The sequence below is a fragment of the Xyrauchen texanus genome, chromosome 27 (assembly GCF_025860055.1).
Source record: "Xyrauchen texanus isolate HMW12.3.18 chromosome 27, RBS_HiC_50CHRs, whole genome shotgun sequence".
In the NCBI taxonomy this organism is placed as follows: domain Eukaryota; kingdom Metazoa; phylum Chordata; class Actinopteri; order Cypriniformes; family Catostomidae; genus Xyrauchen; species Xyrauchen texanus.
The window spans coordinates 29,316,216-29,330,811 of record NC_068302.1 but is presented as its reverse complement, the minus strand read 5'-3'; the positions used below and the strand labels follow the sequence as shown (position 1 = coordinate 29,330,811).

Genomic DNA, 14,596 nt, shown 5'->3' with positions numbered 1-14,596 from the left:
TTCTGGGTTATTTAGCTTGTTTGCTGTATACCTTGTCACACAGCAGCTTTTAAACATTGTTTTGTTTTTTTGTTATAAGTCATAAATGACAAGGAGGCAGTCTCTCGCAATGCAAAGTCAATGGAGACGGTTGGATTGTTCCGTGGCCTAAATACGCTCTGTCTCTATGGACAACAGGTTAATCACAGACTAAAGGCTACCCACCTTTCTTGGTGAAAAACTGGGTTACAGATTGACACCCTTTCCTTTGTCTTTCCTCTCTCTCTTTTCTCTCTTTCCTTTTTTGAAAACCAGATTTTCTTATACTGCTCAACATTGTAATCTGTGTTTCTGGCGCATCGACTAACTGTCTGCAACTAAACACCGTCATTCACTCACTGATGAGCGCGCTAAGGCAGGACCAAACCATTTCATGCAGATACAGGGGGGTGGTCGGTCAATATGGACGTTTACTTTTTGGTCAATGGGGATATTTAACTCTTATTGCCAAAATAAGTAAAATCAAAGACATAATTAATTTTATTACTATTTGAAATATACTCAATGATGATGGTTTATATAGTGTATAATATAATTTAAAAAAAAAATTTATTAAATTAGTTTTTACCTATTTGTTGGGGCCCCCTGTCATTCAGGGGCCCTTGGAATGGTCCTAACTTTTCCCCCTATACGGCTCCCCTGATCATCATCATCATCAAACAGGTCAAAATGTAAGTCCTTTTACCCATCAGTCTCTACTTTCACTTTTCACTTTTATCTTTTGTTTTTGGTGATTTGCATTCTTCATATCGCTGTCTAATGGGCAGGGAGATCATTTATAGTAAAAAAAAAAAAAAAAAAGGCTTAAATATGGATCTGTTTCTCACCCATACTTATCAGATCACTTCTGAAGAAATAGATTTAACCACTGGAGTCATTTGGAATACTTTTTGCTGCCTTTATGTGTTTTTTGGAGCTTCAAAATTCTGGTACCCATTCACTTGCATTGTGAGAACCAACAGACCTGAAATATTTTTCTACACATCTGAGATGGCATGAGGGTGAGTAAATGATGAGAGAATTAAAATTTTTGGGTGAACTATTCCTTAAATGCAAAGTTTGTAGATATAAATATTAATTATAATAATAATTAATGATTATAATATTTATAATAATTAATTCATGCTTTTTTCCATGTGTGTGTGTGGGTGGGTGGTTTACGAGCAGGGCTCGAGTTGGTTGGGATGCGAGGTGATGCCATCCCCCTTGTTGCAAGAAATACCAAACAGCATACCCCTTGTAAAACCACCATCCCCCCTTACCATCCCCTTTAGGTCAATTTTGTCATGTATTACTTAGAATTAATCATGCAAGTAAAATATGTAATATTTAATTTTCAGAGGTGGAAGCAAGTTACACATGTTCAGGTCACAAGCAAGTCTCAAGTCTTAACCATTGAGCCTTGAGTCAAGTCTCAAGTCCAGTGCAGACAAATCAAGCAAGTCATGTCGAGTCCTGATGAGTTTCAAGTCAATTCGAGTCAAGCCACATTACTAAAATAAATAGAGGTTCATTTTTTAAATAAATATTTATTTTTGCTCTGAAAAGATATATATATATATATATATATATATATATATATATATATATATATATATATATATATATATATATATATATATATATATATAAATGTTAATGAACATGCACAGTAATTTTATCGTGGGCAATTATAAATACTGTGAATACTTCTAGATACCTTATCCAAATTGTTTCGATTTTTAGAATTAACTATTAAATATAACACGTGTATGCTATGTAAAAATGCGGTCAGATTTTCACATTGATCTAACAAAAACGGCAGACGGGCTGAATGAAAATGCTAATTTCCTCTCTTACAGTAGGTGGCGTTTATGCTGCAGAAATATAGCTGTTACCCTTGTAACATTTACATTTATGCATTTGGCAGACGCTTTTATCCAAAGCGACTTACAGTGCAATTATTACAGGGACAATCCCTCCGAAGCAACCTGGAGTTAATTGCCTTGCTCAAGGACACAATGGTGGTGGCCGTGGGGATTGAAACAGCGACCTTCTGATTACTAGTATGTGGTTTAGCCCATTACGCCACCACCACTCCCTTTACGCCTTTACACAAAGCAGCCCTGCGCTTATAAACAATACTTTAATAGGCATGGAGGTAGATGAAAAGAAAATGCCATCGAAACTTTTCTGATGACAGTAAGTTCCATTCAGTGATACATTTATATAAAATACTCATATTGTATTCAAGGGCTTTAGTTAAAGTCTTCAGAAGTCATAATCACTATGATATCACTTGGATTTCATCATGAGTCATTCTGTATATTTTATACTACATTTAAAGTGTTGTGACTGCAAATCTGCCTGTTAAGTTTTTATATTGCCAACAAATATGGTATATTGTTGACTGTTGAGAAGGTTTAGAAAAGGCACACACACATTTAGAGGCAAAGTCAGGTCATTTCAAACTTGTCGTGCTACAAAACATGAGATTAATCGTGAATCATTTTAATTTACTGACAACCCTCAAACATTTGAACGGTAATTTTACATATGAATCTTTCTGGATAATGAAATGATTTACTTGCTTTTCCTTGTGTTTTTTTTTATGTCTGATGAAATACGAGGTTGTGGTGGTTGTATCAGATATTTTTGCTTTGCATATTTTCATACTTCTTTAATTCACATGGTCCAATTTGAAATATTTACCTCCAAATTATTTTGGGAAATCGACAATCATCTGTCATTTTGGCGCGTTGTGAGTGCAGATGCAGATCAGTGGTTCTGGCAGGCTTACATTTTTGCATATTAATTAATTGATATCGCAATATTTTTTAAACACATTTAATTACTTTTTATAATAAGTTATTTAAAATAATAATAATAATAAAAAAAATATTCAAGTCATTGTCAAGTGATGCAGTTCAAGTCAAGTCAAGTCTCGAGTCACTGGTTCTCAAGTCAAAGTCAAGTCAAGTCATTTTCTTAATTTAGTCAAGCAAGTCGCAAGTCCTTTAATTTGCGACTCCTCAAATCGTGTAACTGGAGTCTCACCTCTAATAATTTTAATATGTTTAATAAATAACAGACTTTAAATAAGGGTGATTAGCCGGTCAGAATTAGATTTCGAAAAGTGTGAGGCTGCCAGATTTTCTATAGGTAGGCCTAAATCCCCCAATCAGACCTGGACACTTGTACAGTTTGGACATGCTGCCAGGGTGACACTTTAGTCATGTAATCTGGCAACCTTGAGCCTGCGAGCTCTCTCTCTACTTCGAAAAAGATGCCGGTTTCCTGAAAACACTGTAAAACAGGTCGGAGTATGCGGTTTGACTTGTCCTTCCATAGTGTTCACATAAAACTCACGACACAAGTTTTAAAATGTTTCACGCACTTTCAAACATGGTCAAGTAGTAGATTGGACGGGAGTACAAAAATGTGTGTCTGCAGTGGGCGAGAAATCTAGAAAAAACCTTTTTCATGTTCACAACGTGCAGGGCCGCCCGTAGCAGAGGCGCAAAATGACAGAGACACTGCACAAGAGAGGTTTTTTTTCCCGGAAGTGCGCCCTCTCGTGACGACTGTGTGCCCTCTATTCCCATGTTCACAAATGTGTGAAAAAGAACCGAATTATCAGGTGCACAAGGTAGGAAGTGGCACAAAGAATAATTATTTACTACTTTGAAATCGTTATTTAGAACCTCTTAAATGGCACGAACACTGTGGGACGTTTTTTACTTGTTTTATTTAAGTTTGTGCAAATTTATTGCAGTGTATTTTCTTTACAATAAACTTTAGCTTCTATAATGTTGATGTAATTTCATTTATATATTGCTGCTTGCTTTCACTTCACCAAAAAAAAAAAAACTCCTAAGTGTCTTCTTTTAGGACTGTAGTCTAAAACGTTCATGCTAAGCACCCTCAATCGACACCTGCGTGTCGATTTATCATGAAAGTTAGATCTTTCATTTTTCTGGCTTTGAGACCTACATGCATCCACAAGCTTTTAATATTCCTAGGGTTGCCAGATAATAGATGCAACACCCCAATCAGAGGTTTACACATTGACAAAAAGGAAATATTTCACCTTATGTCATACTCTCCTCTTTGAAAAAAAAAAAAAATGAAATAAAAATCTTAGTGCTCAATAGTGCAATTTTCTTCTCAAAGAAAAGTGTGATGCTTTTAAATTTAAATTGATTATTAAACCAGACTCCTGATGTAGAGTTTTAAATTGAGTACTAAATTACCACTGCATTGAAGTATGGTAAAATAAACAATTATTAATTATACTCAGCCTTTATTCAGTATTACAAACACATGATATAAAAGTAGCAGCTACACTTCCCAATCTAAAATCTTGCCTAGGGTGCCAACAGAGACTGGGCCGGCCTTCTTTTCACAAAATTTATTAAAAAAAAATACAATTACAGAGGGACACAGTTGCATATTATGGCCATGTGTCCAAAGGGTCAGTGAAGTGATGTTAATTTTTGTCCTGATCTATAAAATTACAAATGCAATTGACACAAACCATTAACTTGAATACACCTCTTGTATCATTTTTTTTTACAAATCGAGGACTTTATTTTTAGGTTACAAACTCGTAATTACAAGGGTATTATGCTATAAATGTGGTTTATGAATTCATTTCTAGTGTCCCCATGATTCAAATCGCTTAAAAAATACATATTAACAATGTTTTATAAAAATAATTATGTCTATGGAGAGTCCTCATAATGATAGCCGCACCAACATGTGTGCATGTGTGTGTGTGTTTAGCTTGCTTATTTTTCTCTGGGCCACTGTGAAATACTGTGCAGTCCAGAACTCTCTCCTGTCCCCCCATTCTTTCCTCCTTGCTCATGAATGTTTTTCCTATGGAATGCTCTTATTCCATTCTGAAGTCTTACTTCTCTATTCAGTCATGACATCATCATCATTGCAAGTTCAGTTCAACAGACTTCTGCTCCCCGCACAGTAAACTCAATACAGACTCACAGTGAAATCATAAGGATTCGTACAACTTTTCTAAATTTGGCTAATTCATATGATATCGTATACGACTGCACTTGTAGAAATCGTACAAAATCATCCAATCATCCATACAATAAGTATGAATTTTCATGACACTGGGTTGTTAAACCTGCACTCACATGCGTTCTCCTTAGTGAATTACAGTACATTAACATGCAGTGTTGGGAGGGTTACTTTTGAAATGTATTCCACTACAGATTGCAGAATACTATAAATTGTAATTTGTAATGTATTCCATTAGATTACTCAAGGTCAATACATTTTTCTAAATTACTTCTTCAGCACTGGTAGATTTTATCACTTGTTTTGACTATAAAAACTCTGCCAGTGCACATGTTAAAAATATATTCTCTGAAAAACCTAAGTATCTTATGCAGTGTTGTGTCTAAAAAAAGATAAATGAATTGAATACAAAACAATAAAAAAATTATTATCAAGTATACAATTTTTGCCCTAATATCAAAATCTTCTTGATAAAAAATATGATTGTGCCCAGTAGTGCATGTAAAATGGCTAGAAATAGCATTTTAGCTTAGCGTAAAGCTGACAATTTACACAAGGTTTATTTCTATTTCTTCTGCTCCAAACATATTTCAAACTTACTTCTCTGTCTGCTCATATGAATGTGACACATCATAAGAAAGTGTTTCACTGCTGTTCAAATGCACTTTGGATTGCATTATTTATATGTATAAATGTTTTCCGTCTGAATTAAATAATTAAAAGTAATCTCTTCAGAAATCAAAATACTTTTTGAATGTAACTGAAGTGGAATACAGTTACTTATATTTTGTATTTTAAATATGTAATCCCGTTACATGTATTTAGTTACTCCCCAACCCTGCTAATACGTTTGTGAATTAAAAAGCTAAATTGCGTTAACACATTAATACGTTCCTTCCAAAAATGTACATGTTGCAACCGTTGTTTCCTCAGTTACTAGGCCTCCTGTAAAATTATAATGAATTAATATGGGATCTCCATCAAACACTGTATGAAGATTTCACTCTCTTTCAGTTTGATTTCAGCTGTGGAAAATATCAAGTTAAAATTGTAGGTTAGGCCTATTGGATCCTATGACGGCCTCTGGTGTTTTAAAGTGGAAATGTTGAAAAATGTCAATTAAAAACGAACCTTTTCCCTGTAACAGAGGAACACTATAGAGGAGACAGCTGTTGGTTGGCTACGGGGTTGGTTGGAAGAGTTAATTTGGGTAATTTCTAGTACACATAATTGTAACATCTAAATGTTCACCTTCTTGACCCTGATATAAATGGCAGACACTGATTGTAGATCAAGTTTAACACATTAGGTATAAAAAAAAGAATAGAAAACAATTCATAACCTTCATAAATATTTACCAACTTAATACCTCTATATACACACATATAAAATTATGTATAATATATTATTAATAATAATAATAATAGTTGTTGTTGTTGTGAAGCCTATTACAGAAACACATAGTTCAAGCCAAGCATATAATACAATTAGTTTCTATCATTTATGTGATATTTACATTTATAGATTTATAATGTTAAATTTTTATTTAAGTGAAGATATATTTTATTATTTATTACAAATGTATACAAGTTAATAGGAGTAAAAAATAGACAAATTAATAATTTATTAAAAAAACATGTTAATTCAATAATAATTAATCATTCAAGACAGACATGTGTTCTGTTGTTCTGATTTAAAATATTTGTTTTTCTGTATGTGCTTCTCTCTTAAAAGTTTAGTGTTTTAAAACTGACGTACAACATAACTCTAATAATTAATTAACAAAAGTCTATAGATATATGGTGACATATATATAGCCTTTTTTTTTTTACCCAAAGGACTCAAGCTTTCATTTGCATTTATTTATTGAGGTCTGTCCTTTTTACCTCCATATTACCTTCTCTTTTGTTTATACAGTTTTTAAATTAATTCAGCATTCAAATACAGTTTTCTGTCAGAAAAAAGGTTATGGCAGGGGTCCGTTTGTGATCAAAAAGGGTGCAACTACTGTAGTTGTACCCAAACTGGGTCAAAGTTACAAAGGTACAAATACATTTCTCTAACATGTCCGACTGACATGTTTAAGAGTGTACTTTTGAGGGTACTACCCCAATGACAAGCTGTTGTACTGCTAAAGGTAACATGTTTTCTGACAGTGTTCTATATAGATTTTAAAGTGAGTGTATTGACAATGGAAACTTTGAAAAAATAATAAGACATTGAGTAAGGGAAACAGATATTTTTGAGGGAAGAGATAGCCTTAAATATGTGCCTGATAGGAAATTTCTCCTAGAATAGCCAAATGAGTAAGGTATTTGGCTCAGTTCTGGCTGGGCATTCCTTCTGCTGTGTCTGGTACAAAATTTCACATCAATTTAATTGTTCTAAAAGTTGTTGCACCTTTGAAAAAACATATTTTTTTCTCTGCTGAAAAATAACATGTAAACATGTAGTTGTCACGTTCCTGTGTTGTCTGGCCTATGTTCTCCGTTTCACCTATCACATTCCATGTCACATTCCATGTGATCCAGTCCGTGTTTTCTGTTTCACTCAGCACGTCAAATTCCATGTCACGTTTTCCTTGTTGTCCGCCCCGTGTTTCACTGTCTGTGTATAAAACTACAATTCCCACAATTCCTGGCCTCTCTCACTGCCTGCACTCTTCATTGGTCTCACCTGTGTCTCGTTTAGTCGTCATTGTGTTTGTGTATTTAACCCGGTTTGTTTCACCATTCCCCTGTCGGTCTTTGATGTTAGGATGCCTGTCTCCGTGCTCCCCCTGATGTTTATCCTGCCTGTTCTACCTTTCATGTTTTCCGTGTTTCCAGGTTTTAGTGTCGTTTTACCTATCGTGGTCTTTTCCTTTGTTCCTGTTTGTTTTGTCTCACTTTGATTTACAATAAAGTACACTGCATTTGGATCCAACCCATTGTCTGCCTCCTCCTGCATCGTGACAGTAGTAGTGTCTAGTTTCCAAAACAATGCATACACCAGAGTAATGTTAATGCATAATGCAGGGAAGGTGGTCCTGTTTCTGTCTGCGGGATAATTTGACAGTTTAGTCAATTGAATGCAGTGATGTACGAGAGTGTTACAAGCGGCTAGTTGAAGTTCTGGGAATGTAAAATTAAATAAAAAAGATGAGTGAGTGGTTAACAGGCTATAATTAGAGAACCACAATGTCTGTTTATACAAGAGATGGACTCAATGGTTTGGGGCTGTTAAGTTGAAATAAAGGAAGTCTCAGGCAAGTAGGAAGTGGATGATTGATGGAGGAGAGGGGGGTGGGAAGAGAGGATAGAGATATATGTGCAGATGATTGAGGACAGAAAGAGAGATAGAAAGAGTGAGAGTGAGGGCATGAGAGGGCTGCTGGATTGAGTTAGGTGTAATAGCTGCGAGCTCATGTTGGCAATGCAGAGTGACAAGCATGCCAGTGCTCTCACAAGGGCTAAACCTAACTCTCTCCCTCTCTCTCTCATAAACACACACACACACACAACCTTCCTAATTTATCCCATTTACATTGTTCACATCCACTTCAACTCACATCTACCATCATGAAGTCTACTTAGCTCTGCAACCCCCACCACTGTCCTCCAGAGAGCATAACCACCACAAATCCAGCACTAGCTTAGCCTGGCAAAACTCACTCAACCATGTTTATGTGAGTTTGCAAGTGTCACACCAGCACACCACGTGAGAGAGTAGAACATAGCCAAACCTACAGAACATTTTGTCCTCTAATAAGGCAGCTTTCACATGAGAAGGAATTTATTGGGTTTTACCTCAGAGTGGAAAGTACATTGACTGTACCCATATTTCTGTCTGTACTCTTCTGCACCTTTCTCCAGGTACTGTTAGAGCTGGACAAGAAGGCCAAGAAATCTCTTTCTCCTTCGGAAAAAACAACCACATTTTATGCATAATCTATGCAAATAATGTGGAGAATTGTAAAACTTAAGATATATTTCTGGATATGACATGGATGAGTTCCTCATCTCTGCTTTTTCATGTTGACATAAAAGTAAGGGAGGAAATTAAATTTCTCTCAAATTGTTATGGTGATAATTTAGTTTATATCAAAACAAACTGTATTATTTTAGGAAAATGCAAAAAAGTTTCAGACATTTGAACCCTGTATTTTCCATATCTGAAATGACTAAAATTTTACTATTTAAATTTGGATTTACATAATGAAATATTGTGACAAAGATGTTTCCCATGTTTGAATGCTAATGGATTTAGTCAGGGAATAAAAGTAAATGTTTTTAATGTTGGTTCGTTCTGAGCAGTAATATATTATTTTGTTGCAGTTCCGGCATTCCATAGCCTCCATAGCCTCCTTTCCAATTGGTAACTGGTTAGAACAAAATAAAACCATGGTTAATAATGTTCTTTTTAAAATGGCAGTACTCTGTGCTATGGGTGGGTGATATACCAGTTGCAGTGTTGCCAGATCTCACAAGACAAACAAGCGACATGGTCTGGAAAAACAAGCTCAGAATAAGGGACTTCATGAGGGCATCACAAAAAATAAGCAAAATTATAGGCAATTATTATTATTTGTAATCTTGGGGATTATTAGCATAGAATTCAGAACAGGCATAGTACACAGTATTCTATAAAAAAAAAACATATTTTAAATAAATGTATTCTTTATATTAAATATATCCCCAAAATATTTCAAATATATACTGTATATATATATATATATATATATATATATATATATATATATATATATATGGCCATCTAAAAGAATAAGACTAAATCTCTCTCTCCTGCATAACTGCGTGGGTATGTTTGGACTAAAAGTCATCTTATGCGTTTTATTTTATTTTATAATTGTTTAATAATTTTTTTAATCATTTGTTTTAATTATAGATCTGCTTCTCAGTCAAAACCACAGCAGCATCAAATCTGTATTAATGCATTGTACCTAACGGCAATTCAGTGAAAACTTGGAAACAACTAAGAAATGTTCTTTTTACCTCTATATTTTCCCTTGTATCTGAATTAATCATGCATGTATATGTAGTATATGTAATTATATATAGTTGCCAAAAAGGTTTTCAGCAGGTCACAGAAGGTTACATCCACAACTTTCAAATAGGCAAAGAAATGTGTGATGCAGCTGTTTCCTTCAGTATCAAAGCAAATGCATATCATGTTCTACTAAAAACAGTCCCATTTTTTGTACTGTGATAAACCATCTTTGGTTACATGAAAATAAAACTGGTTATATGCATTTAAAAAATAACATTTTCACTCTGGAACAATTGAAAGGGACGTTGCTCCTGTTTTCGGTTACATTCTGCAACAAAAAAAACAAACAAAATAATAATAATTCGTTTTCGGTTTTCGTTCCTTGAACCGTTTTTAGACCCTGGTGTACATTGCTCTAAGCGTTACCGGTTTGTTGACATTTCTGGTGTAGTTTCGTTCTTCAACCTGCAGATGGAGACAAACATCAACAAGTGCGCTCAATTAAGATTCAGGCGCTTTCACCCCTTGTTGCTGGATTGACGACAATTCTAAATGCCTCTTCTATCTAGAATCTTAGCAAAGACGTGATACGTTGGACAGCTGTTTCTACAATTTATGTATTTATTTGTAGGGTTTCATATTTTAACCCATCGTGTAAATGTAGTTAACATCTCTGCATTTGAAATTCGACCTCAGAAACCATTTAAGTATTTTTAACGTTATGAGTCAGACCACCAACAGTAAACATGACGCTGGAACGGAAATCAATGTCAGTAACACGCGCGCGCACACGCTAAACAATTAAACATTAAGAAAGCACTCAGAAACAGAAACCAACAGCTCATGTGTCTTATTTTTTTTTAATAGAAAAAGAAAACATATTAAAAATAAACATGTAAAAAGGATTCAATCCAGTAACCATGATGATGGATGCATTGCCAGCGCTGTCGCAGGAGTGACCCCACCCTATCTCATACTGGCCCGATGGTCTCCTGTCGGAGGCGGCGCAGTTTAGCCTGAACGCTTAAATACTACTGAGTGAAATAGGCAGGGTGAGGAACAGAGAGGGAATTATGGCAACAACAACAACAAAAAATAAGTGAAAACTGCAGCTAAACAGAAACAGGGCTACGACGAACACCTTTAGGCTAACAATTAGCAAACCCTTCTCAGATCCAGACATCCCGTCAACAAAGATTAACACAGTCAGACCTGACTCTGACACAGATTAGCAAACACAGACCTGGTTTACACACAAACAACATTTAGACAATCCTAGCTCTCTGCTACACTCATCACAGTCCCATTACCTGTATTAACAGAGCAGCATAAAACGTCAATATGGATATGAGAGTTATAAGGCTATAAATTGTTATATTTGTGTGTGTGTGAGTATGTGTGTGTGTGCAGACTGCCCTTATTTCCGCCCATTTATGAGAACTTGAAAAATAATAGCAGTGTATACAAACAGAAAGTGAGACACACACAGAACTTGTTTGTGTTGTAATATATTTTAGCTTCAAGTCTTTGAGTGTGTGTGTATGTGTGTGTGCAAGAGTGTTATGGGATCACCGCACAGCCCTGACCTTTACAGCACTAGTTTGAGGGCACTGATCTATTCAATAAGCTAAAAAACAAAAAGGAATGGGGTGTCCTTCAAAAGGCAGGAGTCCATATCAGTTTTGCAAAAAAAACTGGGCCACACGTTGCTCTTATCAAAATATCAAAATTAGTTCATATAATCGCTTTTAATAAAATAGCTCTTTTTCATTTCCCCTTCCAACAAGAAAACCTTCACAACACTCCATCTCTGCATTCATCTTCCACTATCTCCAGAGGATGTGTTGGTAGGCTCTCCTCCCTTTCCTCCATATGTCAGTGTTTCTCTAAGCCTGCCACTTAAACAAGGCCTGGGACGGGCATGGCATCTTTCTTCTCTCCATATCCTTTCATCTCTCTCTCTCTCTCTCTCTCTCTCTCTCAGATGGCTAGTTGAGGACCTCTGTCACAGCTGAGGAGGAAGGGAGCTGTTCAATGCTGGCTGTAAGATGACAGAGAAGGAGAGGATAGGAGAGGACAAGGTCCCAATATCACATCAGAGTGAGTGTGTGTCGATAAAACGTCAATCAAGTTGTTACTTCTTCATCCAACCATCTAGATCTCCAAGCAGGGCATCCCCAAGAGAGGAGAGGGGTCAAGGGTGCAACAGCTGATGTGAAATAGTCCTGCTTGCTTTCACTCTCACAAACAAACACTCAGACACACTCTCACACACATACTCTCAACTGATAAAGTATTACAGACATAGAAAACACTGATTTGAGTCCACTCTCACTCTCTTTCCATCTTTGTCATTCATCGAGACCTCTTTGCTATGTCACATCTTCCTCTTCCTCCGAGGAGTAGTCCCGCCCCTAGGGAATAAAGAAAGAGAGAAAGATAAAGTGAAGAAGCAAGTCAATAGGGTTCAAAATATACAAAATGATCAGTTTTGGGTGAGAAACTGACCAAACAGCTTTTTTCATGAATGGACCATGGAGACTGCAGATGTCAAGATTTATAGTGAAAAAGGATTTACATTTTGGTCCGTTTCTCACCAAAAAACAACTGTATCCCTTCATAAATCATGTATTAAACCATTCAAGTCCTATGGATTACCTTTTTATTAGTGCTGTCAGTTGATTAAAATTTGTAATCGTGATTAAATTGCATTGTTCATAGTTACTCGTGATTAATTGCATATTTTGAAAGTGCTGAAAATTCAATTCTATATATACAAATTTTCCTGTCAAAATGCACTTATTTCCTTCTTAGGAAAGAAAACAAAACAAAATGTAACAATAATTATTTTTTTTAACATTTTCCAAACAAAGACTTCCATGGTATAAAGATAGAAATGCACTAAAATAGCACCAATTCAAGTAATGTTTAGCAAAGTCTAAGTGGGAGGATGACTAATTGAAAGAACTATGCAAGGTTCAGTATTCATTGCAATTGGGATTAAATCTCTAAACTCTCATCCTCCACAGACCGTGGCTATCCGTTTTGCTACAGTAATTTTGCAACCGCATCCAAAATTCGTGTCAGGGCTTCAACGCCACCATTTAGTGCCGCGTTGAACGCCACATGAAAAGCACTTGCAAACAACGTCTCATACTGCATTTTCGTGTGGTAATTAAATTGCGCCTTATGGAGGCGGCAAAGTACTTGATTTCTGTTACAAGTCCCATCTGGACTTGATTTGTACAACAAACAGCATTAAGATGTCCATTCCCCATCAAATGATCACTGACAGGGCTGTTGTGTGTGTGTTTTGTGATGTGTGTGTCAGTGTAATAACTCCGGGAGGACACATCAAAGATTCCTCCCTACGCCAACCAGTGTTTATACTGGTTTATGCTTTATTAACTGTAAATGCATTAACCGTGATTAAGAATAATTAACGCATAAAACATTTTTAATTAATCAGATGCGTTAAAGCATTTTGACAGCTCTACTTTTTGTGTCCTTTTTTGCGCTTGAAGGTTTTGGCCCCATTGACTTGCATTGTATAGACAAAAACACATCATACCTTGTATAACATATCTTTGTTTGTGTTGTGCAGAAGAAAGAAAGTCATACAAGTTTGAGACACCATAAGGAGTAAATGCGAGAATTTCCATTTTTGGGTAAACTATCCATTTAAAACTACATGTGAAAAAGGAATAAATGGTTAAACAAACCCTCATTTAAAAAATAACAACTAATGCCTAAAGATTTTTTTTGAATGTTCTGATTATATAAAGATTTGTAAGCTGCCACAGTGAGTGGGATTTTTTCTATTTTAAACAATTCAAAAACAGAAACAAGTTACATTTTTTATACATTTCTGACCAATTTATCCCATACTTCAAAAGGCCACACAAATACAGATATGGGAGGGAGAGAGAAAGAGGGAAGTTAGGGAAAAAGAAAAAAAGACACCAGACAGGCAATGCAGAAGGCGAAAGGACAAGACAGTCCTTTAAATGTCTAGATAAATGAGCTTTTCTCAGAAAGGTGGTTTCATGGTGTACACTGGCCCTTTAAAATTTCAAACCCATCAGCTGCCTCCTTTACTTTATGTGCCTCCTCCTTTTTCTCCCTCCCTCACCTTCTCAATCTTCTCATCCAGCATTCTGAAGAACTCCTGCTGACTCTCTGACGTATGTATGCTAAGAGAGAGAGAGAGGGAGAAATAGAGGAAGTTAGTGGGGGCAGGAGAAGGGAAGAAAAAATACACTCCAATTTTCCATTACAACAAGCATAGAGATCACACACACAGACACACACAAAATATTTTTTAAAGAGACATTACAGCAAGGATCATAAAGCTTTGCCTCTGCGCGCACACACACACACACACACACACACACACACACACACACACACACACACACACACACACACACACACACAATTAACTGAGCATTACTCTATCAACACACACATAAAACAATAATTGGCTGTTCGCTCAAAAAGAACATAACCCCAAATTCACATAAACACTCTCACATATGCAAACATT

At 35.8% G+C, this 14,596-nt stretch overlaps 1 protein-coding gene across 3 annotated transcripts in view; it reads right to left on the bottom strand.

Annotated features, from left to right (window-relative positions):
• Positions 1-10,732: 10,732 nt before the first annotated feature.
• LOC127620568 (uncharacterized protein C1orf21 homolog) overlaps positions 10,733-14,596 on the bottom strand; it is a 156,825-nt gene continuing 152,961 nt past the window's right edge. For 2 of the 3 annotated variants that reach the window (XM_052093723.1, XM_052093722.1), the window contains exons 6-7: positions 14,183-14,243; positions 10,733-12,464 (exon numbers count right to left, since the gene is read on the bottom strand). In XM_052093723.1, coding sequence (XP_051949683.1) covers positions 12,423-12,464; positions 14,183-14,243 — 103 coding nt within the window. In that variant the 3' untranslated portion in view covers positions 10,733-12,422. The remainder of the gene's footprint in view (positions 12,465-14,182; positions 14,244-14,596) is intronic. The other variant, XM_052093721.1, reaches the window with a different exon arrangement.